We start from the raw sequence: 13,992 nt of genomic DNA on the forward strand, positions 1-13,992 counted from the left end.
GCCACCAACGGAGTTATGAATGAATGGTGTGCTAACGGTCACATAGAATTAATTCTAAATGAATAATAATTACAGTGCATGAAATGCCCTGTATTGTTATTCCTAGGCTTCTTCTTCTTCTTCTTCTTCTTCTCACCTTTTTCTGCGATTAATTCAGCCCGAACCGCTTAACGTAGAAACTTCATTCAAACTTTGTCGCGTAGGTCTTGTAAAGGACACTTATGCTATGTATTTTTCACTTTTCTAAACTTTATACTTTTTAAGATATTAAATAAAAACGAATCTAAATTTTCCCATTGACTTACATTGGGCCATTATGACATCATAATAGGGTCTTTAAACTGGCTTGCACCTGTGCTTCACTGACACCTGCGCCAAATCAAAGGAACCTCTTCTCTGTCCCTCTCAATTTAACTGTAACTTGGAACATTAAGACACTTTCCATTCTCTACTTTTTTCTCTCCATCTCTCCATCTTTCTCTCTATCCCTCTCAGTCTACTTTCTCTCACACTCAATCTCTCTTCTTCACTCCATTTTTATCTCCTTTTTTCAATATTTTCACTCTCTTTTTCTCTTTCACTCTTGTTCACTCTTCTTTCCTTCTTCCACTCTTCTTTCCTCCTTCCACTCTTCTTTCCTTCTTTCACTTTTCTTTCCTTTCTTCACTCTCCTTTCTTATTTCCTTCTTTCACTCTTCTTTCCTTTCTTCTTTCCTTCTTCAACTATTATTTCCTTCTTTCACTCTTCTTTCCTTTCTTCACTCTTCTTTCTTTTCTTCTTCCATATGGAATCAGATCAATGCCATAAATATTTTGTAATCTGTAATATAGATTTTGTATATGTAACATAGATTTAGTATCTGTGAAACCATCTACACTTTCAAAACCTATCTTCACTTTCAAAATGTATTTACAGATACAGATTTCAAATACGAAATGTAGCTACACTTTCAAAAACTATCTACACTTTCAAAAACTATTTAGACTTTCAAAAACTATCTTCACTTTCAAAATCTATTTGCAGATACGGATTTCAGTTACGCATTACGGATAGGGATACGGATTTCTGTTACGAATTACAAAATCTTTTTGGCACTGTCTTTACTGCCTTTCTAAATAGCCAATCAGCGCTTTTGGCAGATTTTCTAAAGCGCCAATCAACACATTGTATCCTCTACTGACTAGCCAATCAGCGCTAGCTTGCTGGCAACTGCTGCTGGCCCGCTCATTATTCAATAGTTATAATCTAAATCTGCCACCGCTCTGCCTAGGGAGAGATCTGGGGTCTCCCCCGCACGGTTTGAATACAATTCGGTGTACGAACACCGTGGGGGAAGTTAAACAAGCATGCCTTATGTCTGGCCCAAAGGGCTGATGAACACCTGTACTATTTAGTTAATCTTAGGCTCTGGCGATTCAGAGATCGCTTGGCTGCAGAACGCATTGTAACTAAGAAATTGGTCTCATATATCTCTTCCACAGAGACGCTAGAAAACTCGCTTCCACACAAAATACACAATAAAACGTTTTCAAGGACTTCAGAAAAGGGTTACAAATAGCCTACCCCAAAGTGCCATGAAAAGAAACGAAAATGACATTACAAGGTGGTTTTGAAATCAGGCTGGTCATTATCCAGCTGTTGAGGATGCATATGCACTTAATGGTATACCCCCACCATAACTTTGCATGTGTCTGGAGAACAAGACAATAGCAGTCTGTCTGCTAAATGTTCTCATCGTGATAATGGGTCATATGAATACTGTTCATTGTTAACTTAATTAAATGTGAATAGGACATCGGTCACGAAAATGCTAACGTTAGCTTTCGTTAGCTACCAAAGCAGATCCTAATATCTTCCATACAACGACAGGTGTAACGAAGTGTGGAGTGAAAACCACTGACTATGATTGTGCGTTTTACAATGACTTTATTAACAACTCCAAATATAGGACTTCTTACTTGTGCCATTTCTCGGTCTCTGATCCATGACTGCTGCATACACCATTTCACTCAACTTTCCCATTTACCAGCAAGCTAGCGCCGCTGATTGGCTAGTCAGTACAGGATACAATGTGTTGATTGGCGCTTTAGAAAATCTGCCAAAAGCGCTGATTGGCTCTTTAGAAAGGAAATAAAGACAGTGCCAAAAAGATTTTGTAATTCGTAACAGAAATCCGTAACTCGTACTTCAAATCCGTATCCGTAATGCGTAACTGAAATCCGTAACTGAAATCCATATCTGCAGATAGATTTTGAAAGTGAAGATAGTTTTTGTAAGTGTAGATAGTTTTTGAAAGTGTAGATACATTTCGTATTTGAAATCCGTATCTGTAAATAGATTTTGAAAGTGAAGATAGTTTTTGAAAGTGTAGATACATTTCGTATTTTAAATCCGTATCTGTAGATAGGTTTTGAAAGTGTAGATGGTTTCACAGATACAAAATCTATATTACAGATTACAAAATATTTATGGCATTGATCTGATTCCATACTTCCACTCTTCTTTCCTTTCTTTTCTTCTTTCCTTCTTTCACTCTTCTTTCCTTCATCCTCTCTTCTCTCCTTTCTGCACTCTTCTTTCCTTTCTTCTTTCCTTCTTCCACTCTTCTTTCCTTTCTTCTTTCCTTCTTTCACTCTTCTTTCTTTTCTTCTTCCTTTCCTAACTTTTGCATTTCATGCACTGGTATTTCCTTCAGGAAATGCATTTTCTAGTTACAATTTAGGTTTTAACACAGTTCATAGAATTTAAACATAGCTCGGTCACTTAAACATATGTATCACAGTGTGAGACAGCGAAAAACCGTAGTCATAGTTTTCGATGGTGCGAGGGAAAGCATCATTTAATAGAGGCTACTAGATATGTGCGTTCAGCGTTGTTAACGGTCACAGTTGTTCCCTATCCAACGAGAAGAGTATGATGTCAAAGTCTGCTAGTAGATGCCAGAGTTTTGGATAAAAAACATCAGACAGTGGAGACAGAAGTAACCTGAGCTGTATTCACTTATTATATGCCAATAGGTGATGAGTTTTAAATAAGGCTTAAATTACAGACAGGGCATCCTGGCTAGTCTTACAGACAGGGCATCCTGGCTAGCCTTTGTTGTTTAAGGCATCCCTGAAACAGCTTATACAACTATCAGTTGTTAAGGGTTTCGTTTGTTTAAGTGTATCATGTTGGCTCAATTCTGACACAGATGTGAGGGGTAAAATACAGTTAATGAAGGAGAGATAGAGTTATTCACTTGTGTTCAGTGAATGTGTGTAATCCGTTGCTGTAACTGGTTTTGTCTGTGTGTTTTGCAGATGTGTTTAGTGAGTGCTATAAGAGCAGTGAGAGTCGCTGCTTCTCGCTGCTCATCAGGAAGTCTCCGGTGTGGGCCGGGACCACGTGTCTGCAGATGGCCATTGCAGCCGATGCCCGACTCTTCTTCAGCCATGATGGTGTTCAGGTGAGGCTGCACACACACAAACACACACACAACACACTGTTCTCATCCCAATACTCCACAAACCTCCTTCACAAAAGTGTGCCTTGAACCACTGCTGCCTGTGACATGACCGACCATTACTCCCACAGGCTTGCCAATACCCCAATATTCAGACCACCAACTGTACCATCTTCTGATTTCTCTGTGGCCTGTCACTTCACCCATCACCTTCCAATGTGATACCTTGTCATGACTTGTCAAATCTGCCTGAGCCTGTTAATAAATTTCTCACACACACACACTCTCTCTCTCTCTGACAGGCACTGCTCTCTCAGATCTGGTGGGGTGACATGGACAGCTGCACGAAGGTGTGGAAACTCGTCATCGCTTTCTTTTTCCCCCCTCTCATCTACTCCAACCTCATCAGCTTCAGGTGTGTGTCCCATCATCATCTTTCATCTTCATCTGTAGATTTCATCTTTTCTATGTCTCTCCCTCTGCCTGTCTTCTCTCTCCTTGTGCCCTCTGTCCCATCAGTGTTGCTTCTCAGCGTCTTGAAGACAGTGTTTGATTTTCCGCAGAGAACAGGAGGAAGATCAGACGATAGAGGAGCTCTTTTCCTGCCGGGACAGCATGGACGGAGGTGGAGAGGCCACAGTGTATTCCCTCGACGACATCATGCACACGTAAGATCATCTTCATTATAGACAGAACATACATGCACACAATAATTGCCCAATCATAGCTCACATAAGTGAATTCTTCTTTAAGAAGCGATTCTTCTTTAAGCGATAACATAGTTAAGTTAAGTTAAGCTCGACACAGAGCTCTCATTTGTATACTGATTAAGACTGCAGTTATATGCCAATCATGTTTAATATGTTTTTATGGTTTAGTATGTTAATATACAGTACTGTGCAAAAGTTTTAGGCAGGTGAAAAAAAATGCTATGAACTAAGAATGCTTTGACAAATGTAAACAATAAATGTTTATTTTTTATCCATTTACATGGTAAGACTGAGCACAGCAACAAGACACAACGTAGTTATACTGCATCAGCAGGGTCTCTCCCAGACAAAGATTTCAAAGCAGACAGGGGTTTCAAAATGTGCAGTTCAAGCTCTTTTGAAGAAGACGTTGAGGATCGTAGACGCAGTGGTCAGCCAAGGAAACTTAATGCAGCTGATGAAAATCACATCAAGCTTATTTACCTTCGAAATTGGAAGATTTCAAGCAGTGGCATCAGCTCAGAACTGGCAGAAACCAGTGGTACCCAGGTACAGACATTTACTGTGTGGTCTTCATGGAAGAGTTGCAGCCAAAAAGCTCTACCCCGACAAGGAAACAAGGCCAAGTGACTGAACTAAGCACGAAAACATAGAAACTGGGGTGCAGAAAAATGGCAGAAGGTGCTCTGGACTGATGAGTCAAAATTAGAAATATTTGGCTGTAGAAGAAGGCAGTTTGTTCGCCGAAGGGCTGGAGAGAGGTACAATAATGAGAGTCTGCAGGCAACAGTGAAGCAGAGGTGGTAGAGGTTCCTTTCCAGTTTGGGGCTGCATTTCTGCATGTGGAGTTGGAGATTTGGTCAGGATGAATGGTGTCCTCAATGCTGAGAAATACAGGCAGATACTAATCCATCATGCAATACCATCAGGGAGGCGTATGATTGGCACCAAATGTATTCTACAGCAGGAACATAACCCCAAACATACAGCCAATGTCATTAACAACTATCTTCAGCTTAAAGAAGAACAGAGAGTCCTGCAAGTGATGGTATGACCCCCACAGAGCCCTGATCTCTACATCATCGAGTCTGTCTGGGTTTACATGAAGAGACAGAAGAATTTTAGGAAGCCTACATCCACAGAAGATCTCTGGTTAGTTCTCCAAGATGTTTGGAACAATTTACCAGCCGAGTTCCTTCAAAAACTGTGCGCAAGTGTATCTGGAAGAATTGATGCAAAGGGTGGCCACACCAAATATTGATTTAATTTAGAATTTTCTTCTGTTCCTTCACTGCATTTTGTTAATTTATGAAGAATTGATGAAAATAAACTGTTAACACTTCCATTTTTGAAAGCATTCTTAGTTTACAGCATTTTTTCACACCTGCCTAAAACTTTTAGCCTGACGATGTCATACTCATAATTCTAGTCAGAATATGAGTCTGAGATCGGACAATTGGGCTGTGATTATGGGGCGTGTTTCAACGAACCAGGAAAGAAAATTCCTCTTCGCTGAATTGGATACCTAGAACCAATCAGCGCAACGTAGTATTACCATCTGACAGATTAAACTTTTACCTGCTCCCGTAGGAAGGACGGCAAAAACATCTTTTCAATCGACAAATGCCTTGATCGCGTTTCTCTGTTCCTCTTTCAAAATGAATGCGCTGTCAATATCTGCTGCCTGCTCACGTTACTTAATTAGCACTCAAGGCTAGAAGCTACCATTAGTTTCAACGATTATTTTGGCCAACGCGTTAGCATAACCGATCAATAATGGTCTAGAGTGCTTTAGTTAGGACCTAAAATCCTCGGCAACACTCGTTTTGCGTATACACAACTAACCGAGTCAATGTAGACATAAAAAAGTCGTGTAGATAGCTTAAATCATATAAAATATGTCCCACTAAGCTCCCGAGACGGCGCCATCTTTGTTCGATGTATATTCCGGTATATTCTATCTATATCTGTCCATCAACGTATAAAGCCCGCCCTTACAATTTGATTGGTTTAGATTGCGTTTCAACCTTTTTGAAACGTTAAATCTCTCCCAACTAACTCGATTCCAGACTGAATCTCCCAGAACAAAAATTTTGTGGGCGGAGTTCAGGCTGGTATCCAGGCTATAAAACTTTTGCACAGTACTGTATACTGTATGTTGATATGATTGTTTTTTGTATGTGTTTGATTTACAGGAATGAAGATGCAGAAGAATATAATGCTTTAAGGGACAAATCTAAAGGTACCTAATGTTTATCTCACTGAATCACTTCCTGTTGACCTTTTGACCTTTCACAGATACCTAACATTTGGCTCTGGTTTGTTCTGCCACCATAGGATCCTCCCTCTCCAGCCAAAAGCGACCATTTGTGTTACACAGATGGCGGCAATTCTGGTTCTCACCCGTTACCTCGTTTCTTGGCAACGTGCTGATGTACTTCCTCTTCCTCTTCCTCTTTGCCTACATCCTATTGGTTGACTTCAAGCCACCACCCAAAGGCCCTACCTCCATGGAGCTTGTGTTGTACTTTTGGGTGTTCACCTTGGTTTGTGAGGAGATACGACAGGTACGCATACAAACAAAAATGGACGCATTAACTATGTTAACCCCTACACCTGCAGGAATAAACACAGACTTATATTGTATTGTCTTTCAGTCTTTCTATGTAGGAACCACTACTGTATTCCAAAGGATGCGGTTGTACATCCAGGACATCTGGAACAAATGTGACTTAACCGCCATCCTTCTGTTCACTTTGGGCCTCATATGCAGGTATGTGCATGTGTGTGTGCATGTGTGTGTGTGTTTCATGAGTTGTCTATACATCTGTGCACATGGGTATAGTATATATCAGACAATATTTATAATTTGTATTATTAAGCCATTCCTTTGTGTGTCTACATTTCCAGAATGTTCCCATGGTCGTATAAGTTTGGGCGTTCAATGATGTGTCTGACCTATATGGTCTTCACCATAAGACTCATCCACATTTTTGCTGTTCACAAACAGCTGGGGCCCAAGATCATCATTGTTGGGAAAATGGTGAGACAATGAGTAGATGACAAAGCCCTTCGAAATGTTAGTGATGTACGGTGAAGTTAAAACTAGGGCCTTAAAACGCTGAGACCCTCTTACTTTATGTTATTGTGTTTTATCCGAATTCATTTTCTTCGTATAAATTTTATACGGATGGCGACAGACGGACCTTTGTTCGGTGACGTTTGATGAATGCATGGGTCTGTGCTCTACAATCTGCGGCAAGCAATTTCCAGGCTGAATCTTCTTACAGTGACGAACATCAACACTTTATGACCCCTTACTGTTCCTTTTCTCACAGGTGAAGGATGTGTTCTTCTTCCTGTTTTTCCTCGGGGTGTGGCTGATGGCCTATGGAGTAGCCAATCAAGCACTTATATACTCTTATGATTCCCGTCCTGATTGGATATTTCGTCGAGTTTTCTACAGACCATACATGCATATTTATGGACAGGTACCACTGGATGAAATAGATGGTCAGTGAATACAATTGTTCTAGGAATTAGTCGCATAATAGAAATAGAAAAATATGAATATGAAAACAATGAATCTGTTACAGCATGTCTCTAAATACATAATGGGTGTGACTTGCAGGGAGCATAGTCTTCTTTAAAGAACAAAATGTACATTGATAAGTTTTCATCTCCCTAATATCTTCATTTCTTCTCCACTGTCTTAAGAATCTTAAAATTCTTTTCTCACTTCCCTGTGTTCATTCTCTCTCTCTTTCTCCATCTCTCTCTGCTCAGCTGACAAACGCAGTGAGATAGAGTGCACAAGAAATGTGACTCTAATTCAGGAGGGCATGGAGCCGTGTCCGCAGTCTGATACCAACTGGCTGGTGCTCATCCTGCTGTCCGTCTACCTGCTGGTCACCAACATCCTACTGGTCAATTTGCTCATTGCAATGTTCAGGTACCACATGCCACACTAGCCTATTGGTGTCTGGGCGGGAGAATACCCCAGGGTCCTTACATACCAGGAACCTAGGGTTTGGAGGTTTTATGCTAGTAGAATGCATTATGCTAAATGTAATAGTTGGGAAAGATTTAAATCTTGAGCAGTTTAGATATTTGAGGCTTAGAGTGGATCCCTCAATGGATCCCCAATCTTGAGGTCACTGACCTCCATGCTCAACATCAGCCAAATCATTTCTATATTATATCCCTCTTTACATTGTGTGTGTGTGTGTGTGTGTGTGTGTGTGTGTGTGTGTGTGTGTGTGTGTGTGTGTGTGTGTGTGTGTGTGTGTGTGTGTGTGTGTGTGTGTGCTTTTACAGCTACACCTTCAACAAAGTTCAGGAGCACAGCGACGTCCACTGGAAATTCCAGCGGTACAACCTGATTGTTGAGTACCACTCGCGGCCCTGCCTGGCTCCGCCCTTCATCATCCTCTCCCATCTGCACCTCTTCATCAAGAGGAACATCCGCAGGGTGCCCTCAGTCAAAATGACACACTTCGGTAAGTCATTTGGGCTTCATTTCAGGGATAAACGGATCTGTTTTGACCTGAACCGAAGATGCCCATTTTAAGACCACATTAGGCCTATCTGCTTGTCTTGCCCATTTTATAATTAATATAATTGTTGCGGTATATATAATATAAGTTATCTATATGAAATGAAACTGTAACTAAACACTAATGAAAACCATAGTGGTTTATATTTCATGTTTACCATTTTTACGGGGGGGGGGGGGGGGGGGAAGTGAATGTTTTTAGTGCGTGACTTTAGGTTTTTCCTCTCCTGTTCTCCAAGCCCGCATGGACCCTTCAGTGTAGGTGACTGTGTGTTTCCCCATTCAGCCCCAGGAGAATCTTCTGCCAGGAGCCCACACGGGACGTAAATCATGTTTTACTCTCTCTCTCTCTCTCTCTCTCTCTCTCTCTCTCTCTCCCTTCTCTCCCTCTGTTATTTTCTCTTTTCCTTAAAGTTCTGGAGATCAAAGGCAGGAAGGCTAGCCGGCTCAACACGTGGGAGTCCATTCAAAAAGAGAATCTTCTGTCCATCCAGAACAAGAAGCAGCGTGAGAGCGACACAGAAAGGCTCAAACGCACATCAAGCAAGTCAGTGATTAGTTCCCGCTCCCTCCCTGTCTTCCCATAGCAGCTGTCTCTGGATCTGGTCCTGTTCTGGCTTAGATTCACTGCCTGTGCTAATTAGGGTCAGAGCTAGCGACTGTGGCTGCGTCCTTTACAGTCTTGCATTTAGTTCTCTCCCTCTTGGGACATTTGCATTCTTTTCACTGTTGGTGTCAGCTAGTGTTTACATAAAAAAAACTTAGTTTGCCTTCTATGAGATTTGTACTCATGAGCTATGTGTTTTAGAGTAAAGGGGTCAGGTGTTACAAGACTACACTTCCAGGGCGGCTAGTTCTGTAACCAGCGCATGTTTTATGTGTGTTGTGGAATGTGGTTTCCATTGACCCAAGGCCACCGGCTTGCCTAAGCTTCATGTTTGGGTGTGACTCTGCCTGGGGGCTGATGAGCTCTCTGTGTCGTCTGCTTGAAGGGTTGATAGCGTACTGAAGCAAATGGTGGAGATCCGAGACCACGACCGCAGGCTGAGAAAGCTGGAGTCAGAGGTTAGTCTAGGGTGTGCCGCCCTTTCTCCCCACTCCCATGTGACACCCAAGCACACGTGGCTAAGGTTTCACTGACCACAACTGGGGTAACAGTCTGACTGTCTTGTTTGTGGTGTGTGTGTGTGTGTGTGTGTGTGTGTGTGTGTGTGCATGTGTGTGTTTGAGAGAGGATGGCTGTCTCTTCATTTGGAGATGCAGCTGTTTTAAGTGCATGCTCAGCACAGACCAGAGACGATCCATCAAGTTCACACTCATATACACTCTGTCTCTCTCTTTCTCTTTCTCTCACTCTCCCATTTCTCTCTCTCTCTCTCTCTCTCTCTCTCAGCTGGAGTACTGCTCAAGCGTCCTCTCTTGGATGGCGGATTCACTGTCCCAGAGTAACCTGATAAAAACACCACGCCCTCCCCCCACACGAAGAGGTACAGTCTTTCTCCCTCTCTCCACCCTCCCTTCTATCTCTATGGCATAACTAGGTTCTTCCTAATATAGCTCATATGTATTTATGAAGCGCTAAACTGGTGGGTGCTTAATGGAATGAAGAGCTGCATCGTGCTTATAGCAGCTAATTAAAAGCATGCTGCTCAAACAGCCTCACGTAAACATGCAACCTGTCCAATACCCAATGCACTGTAATAATTGAAATGGTTAAATGTTCAGGTATTGGTAACATAGAATGAAATATATCACATTATGAAAAATACGCCAGCTGGTATTCTGCTGTCTGGAGTAATGATTGAGATATGTCGGCCACAGTTGAGATATATTTGAAGGCAGAGGGAGTTTTTATTGCCTTATAAATATATTTCTATTAAACTGAATGGCATGCCTGTGAGACCAGTGCACAAGGTTCAGAGTTCCTAGCGAGCACACTTTGTGGTGAAGTGTTCACATTTCCCGCACTGCTTGTCTGCTTAAGATAAATTAACAATAGTTTTTAGAGACTATGGTGGTCAGTCTCACTACCTAATGCTCACTGTGTCCATGAGTCAGGTGCAGTCCTCTGGTGTCTCACTGTTTTGTCTCTTCTGTCTCTGATGTCCTAGATTCAGTCCTCACTTCTCCCACCTCTCCCAGCTGCTGATGGAGACGGGGAGGAGAGAGAGACGGAATGAGCCAGAGGGAGAGATGGAGTGGAAATTGGTGAAAAGACATAGAGATGGACACTTATAGAAGCACAGGTGCGACTATCACCCACCCACAATCTGGCTTTTTATTTGTTATTTGTCAGCATATAATGCCAAAGGCTTTGACATTTCCATTACATTGGTTTTGCTTGTTAGAGGGTGGACGTGTTTTATCTCCATGTTACCATATTTTGGTGTGTGTGTGTGGGTGGGGGGGGGGGCGTTTGCATTGTTTTGACATATTACTGATGTCTGCTCTATCTATCACCATGGGCTACAAGTTTCAAGTGAACCAAATGACCACAGTTGTACAACCACAACTCACTAAAGTTTTGCCAACATATAATATTGTGTTTCATCCATGCCATTTTTCTGTCCTGTGCAAGGTTTAATGTTAGAAGTACTAGAGTACTTGATTTAATCAGGGTATGACACTTTCACCTCATTCTATTGTAGATACACTTGCACATTGTTTTTTTATACTAAAATGGACTTACTGTGTCAACTTTTTGTGTATTTTGTGTTCCTTTTATTTCATTTGAAGGGTTATTACAAAACAGCTTTCATTCTTAACATGGGCATCATATGAAAATACTGTATGATCATAGATTAATTTCCTGTCACACAAGTCCTCCTTATGTGAACTGGATTATATGGATATTTGTGATAGATGAAAGTCATATGTGACACTTAAGCATGTAAATAGACCTATGTAAGCCGCTCTGCAAATAAACTCATATTTTGAAGTGAGCTTGTTGTGTTTTCATGTTAAGTGCCTTTTTAAATTTTAATTAGAAAATGTTATTGTGTAAAATTGATTGAGTTCAATTTAAAAGTTCTAACAATCTTCTGACATGCAGGCAGTGGAAATTGCAACCAGAGAGAAGTTTGAGAACATTGATATCAGAGTAAGCCCTAACTCCACTGATGTCCCATTATTTCTCTGAGGAATGTTTAATGTCTATGTGAAGCAATTTAACATCACCCACAAGTGGTTGTGATCACTTTGAACACAAGACTGCCTTTGATTGGTGAGCTGATTTTTAGAAATTAAACTTTGCAGCAAATGTTTTTCCTGGTTACTATGGTTGTCTATTCGCTATGCTAGCTAATTAGCTCGCTAGCGTAGGAAACTTTAAAATAACCTTAAACAGTTTAAATGTAAGATAGCTTGTTATGTAGTCACATCGATTTAATGTATACAATTACAATTGGAAAAAGGAGAAACCCTCAGAGTTTATATTTGCACATATTAACATGAGTTCATCAAACGCTAGCAGCAACCAACTGTTAAGATAGTTCCCTAAAATAGAGAAAGCTATAGTTCATAGCCATGTTAACTGAATCAGACCTCTCGCACCACTTGCAGAGGTTCGTGCTCCAAAGCATCCTGTGAAATACAGTCTTTATTGTTATGAAGACTGAATTTTTACTCAGCATGAATGAAAATGTGTTATCTATCCTGATGTTGTTTTTACCCTGAAACCTGAGATTCATATGTGAAAGAGAGGGAGAGAGAGAGCTGGGGGAAAAGCATTCCTGTGTACTAACTGCAGGAAGGCAGACATTTTGCAAAATCAGTGTATGAACTACGGCAAATAGTCAGGAAATATGTAATTGATTAAATAGTACAATGTGCTTTTTATACAACTACTTGTTTTTACAGATTGTTTGGGTTTAAAGATGTGCAGTTTTTGGATTTAAGATGCATACAATTACCTAACTATATTGCACCTAAGGTTTAGAACAGGGTGGAACATTTGACCTAAGAGCATAAAATCATGGGCTTGGCCTACGTCTGGGTCTTCTCTGACTGTGTCTCATCACGTCCACTCCTTACTGTGCCCTGTGCTCGCCCTGGCCTCACCTTGCCTCTTGGTCGGCCTACTTTCTCCTCTCTCTCCCTCCCTCTCTCTCCCTCTCTCTCTCTGGATTCCTCCATCCAGCGCCTGGCAGTATTCCCATCCAGCAGGCGCCATACATGGCTAGAGAGTTGTGTGGACCGGGATCAAGTTGTTATAGGAGAGGAGAACTTTTGCAACTTGGGGATCAGAGAGAGCGAGACGGACAATCATCAGAAGAGCCTCCCAACTGCATGACTCCAGATTGATTTCCACTGAATCGTTGTCATGATAATAATTACTTTGCTTTAGCTTTGCAAAGGGTTTCTCGTCGTTGGGCTTTAGTTTATTTCCTTGACTCTAATGACAAATCTCTATTCTAGGATGAAATTTAGAACCTGACTAGCCTCGACTGGTGGCCTTAAGCAACCTGAACTTGAAGCTAAGGAGTTAGTCCTAGTTACCAGTGCTGTTTGGTCGTTTTATGAGCGATAAATCATCTGCACTAGCCAGCCTAGGAATAGGTGTCACATCAGGCTCATCATACTCTAATCAGAAGATTAGCCTCTTCTGTGAGTGTCTAAAACCAAAACAGACTTTGATTTCAAACAGATTGACAAGGCTGCGTTTGGAAGAAGAAGTTCCTGAGTTTTAGAAATTCAAGGGTGTTTGATGTATAGACTGGCCACATCAGCCTGGCCCCATAAGGCCTCCCTTTCAATATCTGAGGAATCAGACTGGAGACATGGAGAGGGAAAAATGATATTTCAGAGGCATGGCATCATCCATATCCACTTTCAGCAACATTGCTCTTTTGCTCACCCACTCTCTTTCCCACTCTTCTCATTGTCACCACTCCCTACACTTGCCACTGCTTTCTCTCTCTCCTTCTCTCTATCTATCTCTCTCTCTCTCTCTCGCAAATTTTTCGCTGTTGGTTGTTCAGTCTTTTATCAGAAATGTGCTTTGTGCACTGATGTCCTTTTGGACCTGAACATGAAACCCTGAACCCTGGTCTTTGCGATGGCTGCTGCGTCTGAGGCCACCGGTTGCTACTGATGAGGGGAGATGGATGCCCCGGATGGGGGTGGGGTGGGGGGCTGTTGTGTAGGGGGGAAGGTGTTGTGGGCGCACTGAGCCAGCGAAGGTCACATTACACTGACACAGTGAGCGGAAGGTTTTAAATAGATTCTGAGAGACACACCCTCCCCCCCTGCACACTCACACACACACACACGCAAAAACACA

General features: G+C 41.7%; 1 protein-coding gene across 1 annotated transcript in view; it reads left to right on the forward strand.

Moving 5' to 3' along the window:
- trpm4a (transient receptor potential cation channel, subfamily M, member 4a) overlaps nucleotides 1–11,596 on the forward strand; it is a gene marked incomplete at its 5' end in the record, with an annotated part of 32,451 nt that extends 20,855 nt beyond the window's left edge. The window contains 14 exons of the mRNA XM_080856644.1: nucleotides 3,304–3,449; nucleotides 3,749–3,861; nucleotides 4,010–4,114; nucleotides 6,352–6,398; nucleotides 6,494–6,723; nucleotides 6,814–6,929; nucleotides 7,067–7,199; nucleotides 7,495–7,669; nucleotides 7,943–8,108; nucleotides 8,474–8,655; nucleotides 9,126–9,258; nucleotides 9,704–9,776; nucleotides 10,105–10,198; nucleotides 10,823–11,596. Coding sequence (XP_080712770.1) covers nucleotides 3,304–3,449; nucleotides 3,749–3,861; nucleotides 4,010–4,114; nucleotides 6,352–6,398; nucleotides 6,494–6,723; nucleotides 6,814–6,929; nucleotides 7,067–7,199; nucleotides 7,495–7,669; nucleotides 7,943–8,108; nucleotides 8,474–8,655; nucleotides 9,126–9,258; nucleotides 9,704–9,776; nucleotides 10,105–10,198; nucleotides 10,823–10,860 — 1,751 coding nt within the window. The 3' untranslated portion in view covers nucleotides 10,861–11,596. The remainder of the gene's footprint in view (nucleotides 1–3,303; nucleotides 3,450–3,748; nucleotides 3,862–4,009; nucleotides 4,115–6,351; nucleotides 6,399–6,493; nucleotides 6,724–6,813; nucleotides 6,930–7,066; nucleotides 7,200–7,494; nucleotides 7,670–7,942; nucleotides 8,109–8,473; nucleotides 8,656–9,125; nucleotides 9,259–9,703; nucleotides 9,777–10,104; nucleotides 10,199–10,822) is intronic.
- Nucleotides 11,597–13,992: the final 2,396 nt, after the last annotated feature.

The sequence above is a fragment of the Sprattus sprattus genome, assembly GCF_963457725.1.
Source record: "Sprattus sprattus genome assembly, chromosome: 18".
Taxonomy (NCBI): Eukaryota; Metazoa; Chordata; class Actinopteri; order Clupeiformes; family Clupeidae; genus Sprattus; species Sprattus sprattus.